Source organism: Dipodomys ordii, unplaced genomic scaffold (genome assembly GCF_000151885.1).
Source record: "Dipodomys ordii isolate 6190 unplaced genomic scaffold, Dord_2.0 Scaffold143, whole genome shotgun sequence".
Lineage (NCBI taxonomy): Eukaryota > Metazoa > Chordata > Mammalia > Rodentia > Heteromyidae > Dipodomys > Dipodomys ordii.
In genome coordinates, this window is record NW_012267359.1 from 2,269,985 (window position 1) to 2,277,918 (window position 7,934).

General features: G+C 52.1%; 1 protein-coding gene across 1 annotated transcript in view; it reads right to left on the reverse strand.

Moving 5' to 3' along the window:
• Window positions 1-7,934, reverse strand: part of Cux1 (cut-like homeobox 1) — a 184,950-nt gene that overhangs the window by 2,488 nt on the left and 174,528 nt on the right. Inside the window, exons 23-24 of the mRNA XM_013031710.1 lie at window positions 5,478-5,666; window positions 2,909-3,173 (exon numbers count right to left, since the gene is read on the reverse strand). Of these exons, the coding sequence (XP_012887164.1) occupies window positions 2,909-3,173; window positions 5,478-5,666 (454 nt within the window). The remainder of the gene's footprint in view (window positions 1-2,908; window positions 3,174-5,477; window positions 5,667-7,934) is intronic.

The window sequence follows — 7,934 nt, forward strand, 5'->3', positions numbered from 1 at the left end:
AAGAGTCTCACAGACTTTCCTGCCTGGGCTGGCTTTGAACCATGATCCTCAGATCTCAGCCTCCTGAGTAGCTAGGATTACAGGCGTGAGCCACCGGAGCCTGGCATGAGTACATTTCTTACCAAGCATTTTGCCTCCTCCTTTGTTTTTCCCCTACCATCCCTTCTCTCCCACCTCCTCAACTACACTCCCCCCTACCTCCATCCTCCGCCCCCCAAACCTAGGTTGGAAGTCTGGCTTTGCTACTCTATAGCTGTCCAACTAGGACAGATCATTGTGGCCTTTTGAACCTTAGTTCTTTTATCTGAAAAAAGTGTCTTCCTTGCAGAGAGAGGAAGATGAAGTGGCATATTGACTGTAATACTGGACACAAAGTAAACAAAGGCTCAGTCCTGGTTCTTTCATGACCTTTTTGTAGGGCTGGTACTAGGGCTGAACTCAGAGCCTCAAGCCCTCTACTAGTTGAACCACACACAGTCTTTTGTGTTTAGTTTGTCTTTCAAATAGGGTCTTAGGCTAACTTGCTGCAGCTGACTCAGGCCTGGAGCCTCCTACTTCTGCTCTCTGAGCAGTGGGGCCCACTACCATGCCCACCTTGTTTTCTGACACAGTCTCACTGTCTGAAACCAAGATCTTCCACACTCCACCTCCTGAGATTACAACTGGGATTACATGTACCCACCATACCAGATTACACTGTGCTTTGACTTTTTATTTACCTATTTTTGTGCTGGTAATGGGGTTTGAACTTAGGGCCTTTTCCCCTTGCTTGACATTTTCACTAGACTAGTACTCTGCCACTTGAGCTACCCCTACTTCTAGTATTTTGTTGTTAACTGGAGATAAAGAGTCTCATGGACTTTTCTTTTTTTTCTTTTTTGTTTTGGGGTGGGGGTCTTGAACTCAGGGCCTGAGCTCTGTCTCTGAGCCTCTCTGTGCTCAAGGCTAACACTCTACCACTTGAGCCCCAGCACCACTTCCGGCTTTTTCTGTGTATGTGGTCCTGAGGAATCGAACCCAGGGCTTCGTGCATGGTAGGCAAGCACTCTAGCACTAAGCCATATTCACATTCCCAGCCCCTCATGAACTTTTCTGTCTGGGCTGGCTTTGAACCTCTATCCTCAGATCTCAACTTCCTGAGTAGGATTACAGGTGTGAGCTTCTAGTGCCTGGCTCTATTTTTTTTTTTTTAAATGGGTGCAAAAATTGACCTCAGGGCTGGGAAGGTGGCTCAGTGGTAGAGCGCTTGCCTTGCATGCATGAGGCCCTGGGTTCGATTCCTCAGCGCCACATAAGCAAAAAGAAAAAAGCCGGAAGTGGCGCTGTGGCTCAAGTGGTAGAGTGCTAGCCTTGAGCTGAAGAGTTGAGGGACAGCGCCCAGGCCCAGAGTTCAGGCCCCACGACCTGACACCCCCCCAAAAAAAATTGACCTCAGGTTCTACTCTCTGAGGGCTCTACAGGCACAGAAAAAAAAAATAACATCAACTGTCCTGGCTTAATCCCTGTGAAAATAAGAGAAAAAAGTTGCTTTCTCCTTTAGGAGTTTAACTCATTTAATGCCTGAGTGCAGGTCCTGTGCTGCGCCTCCTCCTCCCTTGCTGTCTGCCAAGGGTGGACAGTTGAATTTGTGCTAAATGCACCAGAGACAGCTCCACAGAGAGGACTGTGGCTGCCAGGGGCCAGCAAGACAAGACGGTACTGGGAAGGGGAGGGAGCATGAGCAGGCCAGGCCTGGGGCGCCCTGTGCAGATACAGGAGACGCCCAGGAGGTCAGCAGCCCCTGGGCTGAGGATGTGCAGTGTCCTCGCAGGACTTCACTGGACACCCGGGTAAAGACACTGACTAGGTAGGAGGTGACAGTGGGTGAGCCTGAGACCTGGCCAGAGTGGTCACATTTATCTTCTCTTCCTTCCCTTCATTTTTTCCCTACTCTTTCTGTGGACAGGGAGCAGCCTGGGCTGATAAGAGTGGGGAGATGTGGTACAAATTCAGTTGCCAGGTGCTGGTGGCTCACACCTGTTATCCGAGCTACTCCGAGATCTGAGGATCTGTTTGAAGCCAGCAGGGGCAGGAAAGTCCTGCCGCAAGGTTCTTATCACAGGTTAATCACCGAAAAGCCAGAAGTGGAGCTTTGGCTGAAGTGGTAGAGTACTAACCTTGAGCAAAAAAGCTCAGGGACAGTGCCGAGGCTCTGAGTTCAAGCCCCAGGACTGTCACAAAAAGAACAACAAAAAAGCAAGCCAGATTGGTGGCACATGCCTATAAATGCCATGTGAGTGTGAAAATAGGTGAATCTTGGTCCAAGTTTGTCTGGGGCAAACTTGAGACCCTCTCATCTAAAAACTGAAAACACAAAGGAAGTGCAAGCACAATCCCTCCAGATCGAAGCCTAATACCAGGGCACAGCTGGTGGCTCACACCTGCAATCCTAGCTACTCTGGAATCTCAGATCTGAGATCATGGGTTGAAGCCAGTTTCTTGCCAATTAACCAGCAAAAAGCTGGTAGTAGAGCTGCGGCTCAAGTGTTAAGAGTTCTAGTATTGAGCACAAAAAGCTCAGGGACAGTGTGTGTGAGTTCAAGCCCCAGGACCGACAAACAAAAAACAAACACTTGGGGCTGGGAAGGTGGCTCAGTGGTAGAGTCTTTGCCTTGCATGCATGAGGCCCTGGATTCAACTCCTCAGTACCACATAAGCAGAAAAAGCAGGTAGTGGCGCCGTGGCTCAAGTGGTAGAGAGCTAGCCTTGAGCTGAAGAGCTCAGGGACAGAGCCTAGGCCCAGAGTTTAGGTCCCATGACTGACACACAAACACACATACACACACACAAACACTTGTGAGGGGCCAAGCCCATGTGCGGTGGGGTGGCCGCTATGTGGCGGGACTAGGCAGGGGTGGGGAGGGCCTACCTGTAGTTGTGGAACCAGTTGATGACGGTGCTGGTCTTCAAGTTGAGCTGGGTGGCTAGCTCCTCGATGGTTTTTGGTGACGGGTATGGCTTCTGCTGATAGGCTCTCTTTAGAGCTTCCTTCTCTTCAGGGGCCAGCACCACACGGGGTTTCTTGAGCTGGTGCTGCGGCTGGGGGCTGGCACCCTGGCTGTAGTCGATGCCCACGGCAGGGGGCTCACAGGCCTGGCTGTCGCTGACAGAGCTGTGCCGCCGTTTCATGTAGGCTGCAGGGAGAAGAGACATCGAGGTCAGGGCTGGCTGTGTGAGAAGCCCAATGCCCTTGCTCCCCAAGTGGGTACCTTACACCCCTGCCCTGGCTCTGTCCCTGTCCCTGTGCAGGGCATGGGGTGGGCACCGAGGAGGCTTCCTAGGACAGACTGCTGAGGAGGACAGGGATTGACCAGAAAAACATAGGCCAGGAGGTGAAAGAGGACAGGACAATGTTTAGAATGTGGAAACACAGCATGTGGCATATTGAGGATGGAGGATCCTGAGTTCAAGGCCAGCCTGGGCTGCATTGTGACACAAAACCAAAATCTTAAAAAACTCTCCCGCCGGGCGCTGTGGCTCACACCTGTAATCCTAGCTACTCAGGAGGCTGAGATCTGAGGATTGCTGTTCAAAGCCAGCCCAGACATGAAAGTCCGTGAGACTCTTATCTCCAATAAACCACTCGAAAACTGGAAGTGGCGCTGTGGCTCAAGCAGTAGAGTGCTCACTTTGAGCTGAAGAGCTGAGGGACAGCTCCCAAGCCCAGAGTTTCAAGCCCCATTACTGACAAAAAAAAAACCACACACACACACACACACACACAAAATTCCCCCTCCACTCTAGTGGAATTGTTCACACTCATCTCCCCAGGGGACCGATTTGGACTATGGAGTGAACTTTTTTTCAGTTCTTTATTTTCTTTATTCTTAATTACTTTTTTCTGTTTATGTTGTACCAAGGAATCAAACCCAGGACCTCATGCATGCTAGGCAAGCACTCTGCCACTAAGCCACGTTCCTTGCTCCTCTTTCCAGTTCTTTATTTTCTTTTCCTGCTATGCTGGGGACCAAAGAGCACGCCTGGCCCTTCTGAACCAATTCTGGCAAGTGCAGCTGCGTTAGCAGCGCTGGTTCACCCCTGGTTGTTACCCAGTTTACCCATGAGGAAACCTCAGGCTGTAAGTGACAATGCTAAGGCCCTCCTGCCACAGCAGGCCAGAGAGCTGCACCGGAGCCGTGCTGCCACTCAGGCAAATGCAGGGGAGAATGGAAACCATAGTCAGTGCCATGTGTGGCTGGTGCCATGTGTCCAGCTGAGATACAGGAAGTGAGTGTGAGTGCACGTTGGTGTGTGTGTGTATGTGTGTGTGTGCATACATGCACGTCGTGCTGGGTCTGTATGTGAGCTTCAGATAATGTGGGCAGGTTGGGTCACAGAAGAAACAAAGGCAGAAGACAGGATAGGGAGGAATGGAACACCAGAGCTTAGGGAGAAGCTGAAGCTTCAGGAAGGAGAGGATGCACACAGTGTAGGAATGAACCGTTTGTCTGGGACCTGGTGCAGGACTTTTAGGCCAGGCCAGGCCATGGGCACAACTCATGCCAGAGAACAAAGTGCTCACTGCACACTTAATGGCCAGCTGTTTGTCTAATCCTTAGCGCTGGAGGAAGTGAGGGTCACTTGCTGGGGGATTACTGTGCTCCCTTGCCATTGCATGCTGTGACTAGGGAACAATCGAGAAGGAAAACCTGAGAGATTTAATGCACATGGCCTGGTCAAAGGCTGGGAGTGGGCACCGAGGGGGAAGACTGGCTCAGAGCCTGCGCAGTCGCCTGCCAGGGAAGGAACAGCCTAGTGAAGAACACCTAGCTAGATGGCCTCACAGCCACTTTGGGGAGCTGGGATGGCAGAGGGCCAGGGCCCACTGAGACAATAACTCTTTGAAACACAAGATGGCGCCCAGAGCCTGTGTGGAAGGAAGCAGGAGCCTGGGGAACCCTGCAGAGCGGCTGGGTGGCCCAGCAGGAAATGGTGTCCTCTGTCCTGAAGAATGACGGGACAGGGCTGCTCAGGGGCACTTCGTGGCTGAGGGAGGCCTGCACATAGCAGCAGCATGTTTCCTGACAGGGTGGGACACTTTAATGTTATTGTCTGGATGAGTGTTGAAACTCAGGTGCTTTTTTGTTGTTATTGATCCTGGGGCTTGAACTCAAGGCTGGGTGCTGTCCCTCTTTTGCTCAAGGCTAGTGCTCTACCACTTACAGCCACAGCACCACTTCCGGTTTTCTGGTCTCACAGATTTTTCTGCCCTGGCTAGTTTTGAACCGTGATCGTCAGATCTCAGCCTCTTGAGTAGCTATGATTACAGATCTGAGCCATGAGTATCTGCTCATATTGGGTTAACAGCCTTCTCCCTTGAAATGTTTCCTACATCTTTAAAATCTAGCAACTCATGTGTCAGAGGCCTCTGTCAACACTTATTCCTCACATTGGGAAGGGCCAGTGTGCCATGGAGGGCACTGTGGGCAGGGCACTACCTTTCTTCTCCATCCGCTTCATGTCCATCAGCTTTTCCACATTGTTGGGGTCATTGAGCCACAGCTGCATGCGGACGAATGGCTCCCGGCCCTTCAGGCTCAGCTTGTGCCAGGGCTTCGGCCGGGCAAGCAGGTCGGACACAGAGCCTTGTGTGAGCCCCAGGATGGTCTCCCCAAATAGGCGCTGACCTGGAGGGAAAGCAGAGAGATGGTCGTGACAGCTGGGTGCCCAAGAGGACGAGCAGGGGTCAGCCCTGAATCTGGCTAATGGGAGCCTGACTCAGAGCAGCCTTTTTGTTGTTGTTGCTTTTTTTGCAATTTTTTTTATTGTGATTAAGTGATTACACAAATTTCACAGTATTGTGGGATAGTGAGATTTCGTTAAAGCCACAAACACATTCTAACCTTCATGGTCAGAGCAGCCTATTGAACAAACATGTTTTCTTTCATTTTGTTTTGTATGGATATTGGGGTTTGAACCCAGGGCCCTGTCCTTGAGGTTTTTCTGCTCAGGATAAGGGCTCTACCACTGGAGCCACAGCTTCAGTTCTTGGCTTGTTAATTGGTGGTAAGAGTCTCATAGACCTTTCTGCCTGGATTAGCTTTGAATCTCGATCTTCAGCTGTCAGCCTCCTGAGTGGCGAGGAGGGTGACAGCTATGAGCTATCAATGTTTTCTTTTTTTTTTGTGGTGCTGGGCAGGGCTAGACCCCAGGGCCTGTGGCACTGCCCCATCCCTGAGCACCGGGGCCAGCACCGGCTCTGCAGTGCAGGGCTGGCTTTCCAGTTCCATACATATGACAGGCTGCTGCTGCGCTTCAAAAAAAACCACCAGGTGAGCTGAGTTGAGCTGAGCTTCGCCCCACCTAGGCTTCTCTGAAGTGAAATCCTCAATGTGAGCCATGAGGCGCAGCGGCACTCTCTACCAGAGGCTGCCTGGTCTCCTCTCAAAAGTGGGGAGACGGTGGGTCTTGCTGAGAGGAAAGGGCCCTGGGCCTGGGGTCACAGCGGGAAAGAGGAGGGCTCCTGCGCTGGGTTGAAAGGCAGGCTGGCCTGAAGCTGAGGCCCAGAACTCAATAGAGCTGGTGGATCAAACCCTCTGGGTCCTTTCTTGTCTCATGCAGGGGCAAGGCCTTGGTGCCTTGGCTCATCATGGGGGCTGTGGCTGGGGAGATGCACAGAGCTCATCAGAGGCTGGAAAGAAAGGCTCTCCCTGAGCCACTGGACTGTGGGGATGAGGGCCAGCACTTGTAAAGCTACCCAGTAGAACAACCGCCATCTGTGTGACCTGATGGCAGTGCTTGAACGAGGAGGAGTGGGATCAGAGACCACGCACACTCCGGAACCCCAGTGGAGATGGCGGTGGGCCCTGGCATTGTCTCTGCTGCCAGATTCAGCTCAGACTTGGACTCCAGGTGCCCGTAAGTTCACCGAGGGCAGGGCCCCAGGGAAAGGGAGCTGCTTTTCTTTCCTAATTTTGTGTGTGTGTGTGTGTGTGTGTGTATGTGTATATGTGTGTGCGCGCACGCGCACGCACGCGCGCTTGTAGTGAGCTTGAACTCAGGTCTAGGTGCTGTCTCAGGTTTTTCCCCAAGGCTGGTGCTCTGCTTTATTATGTGAGCCACAGCTCCATGTCCAGCTTTTTGGAGGTTAATTGGAATTAAGATCTCAGGGACTTTCCTGTCCAGTGTGATCTTCAGATCTCAGCCTCCTAAGTAGCTAGGATTATAGGCATGAGCCACAGCACCTGGAAGTAATCACTTTTCCAGAATGGCAAAGTTCAGCTAGAATTACCATGGGCCTTTTTCAGTACTGGGGTTTGAATTTGACCAATTTCTGTCCCCAATTCCCTTCTTGCTTCTGATTGCCATGGGAAAGTGACCTGCCTGGGATCACAGAGGGGTGTGTTGTAGCACTGGGAAGTTCTGCACACAACCTCCCTCGTCTCTAGCATGAAGGAGAGCCAGGAGGAGGTGCCCGTGTTTGCCGTGCCTTGGAAGTGTTCTCCCTCGTGGCAGGGCTGTCCAGCCTGCTCCCTTGGACTTGCGACAGGATGGGGAAGGAGGGGCTCACACCAGGGGGTCCCTCATATCTCCATAACTGATGAGCAGATGGGACCCAAAGCCACAGTTGCTCTTAGTGTCCTTGCAAACGCCCACAAGTCTGGGCTACTTTTTCTTGCTGTTCTGGAGAACACATTGCAAAAATGGGCAGAGCTGAGTCCCCAGTTGGAGGGGTCGGGCTAAGTGCACTTCACAGCTACTCCCAGGGAGCAGCAGCCACCTGCGCGGATCCCCACCACCCCGCGGGGCAGTAGCTGAGAAGGCAGCTTCCTTTTGCATTGGCTCCGTGTGTGTGTGTGTGTGTGTGTGTGTGTGTGCGTGTGTGTGTGAGTGAGTGTGTGTGTGGCAGTAGCTGAGAAGGCAGCTTCCTTTTGCATTGGCTCCGTGTGTGTGTG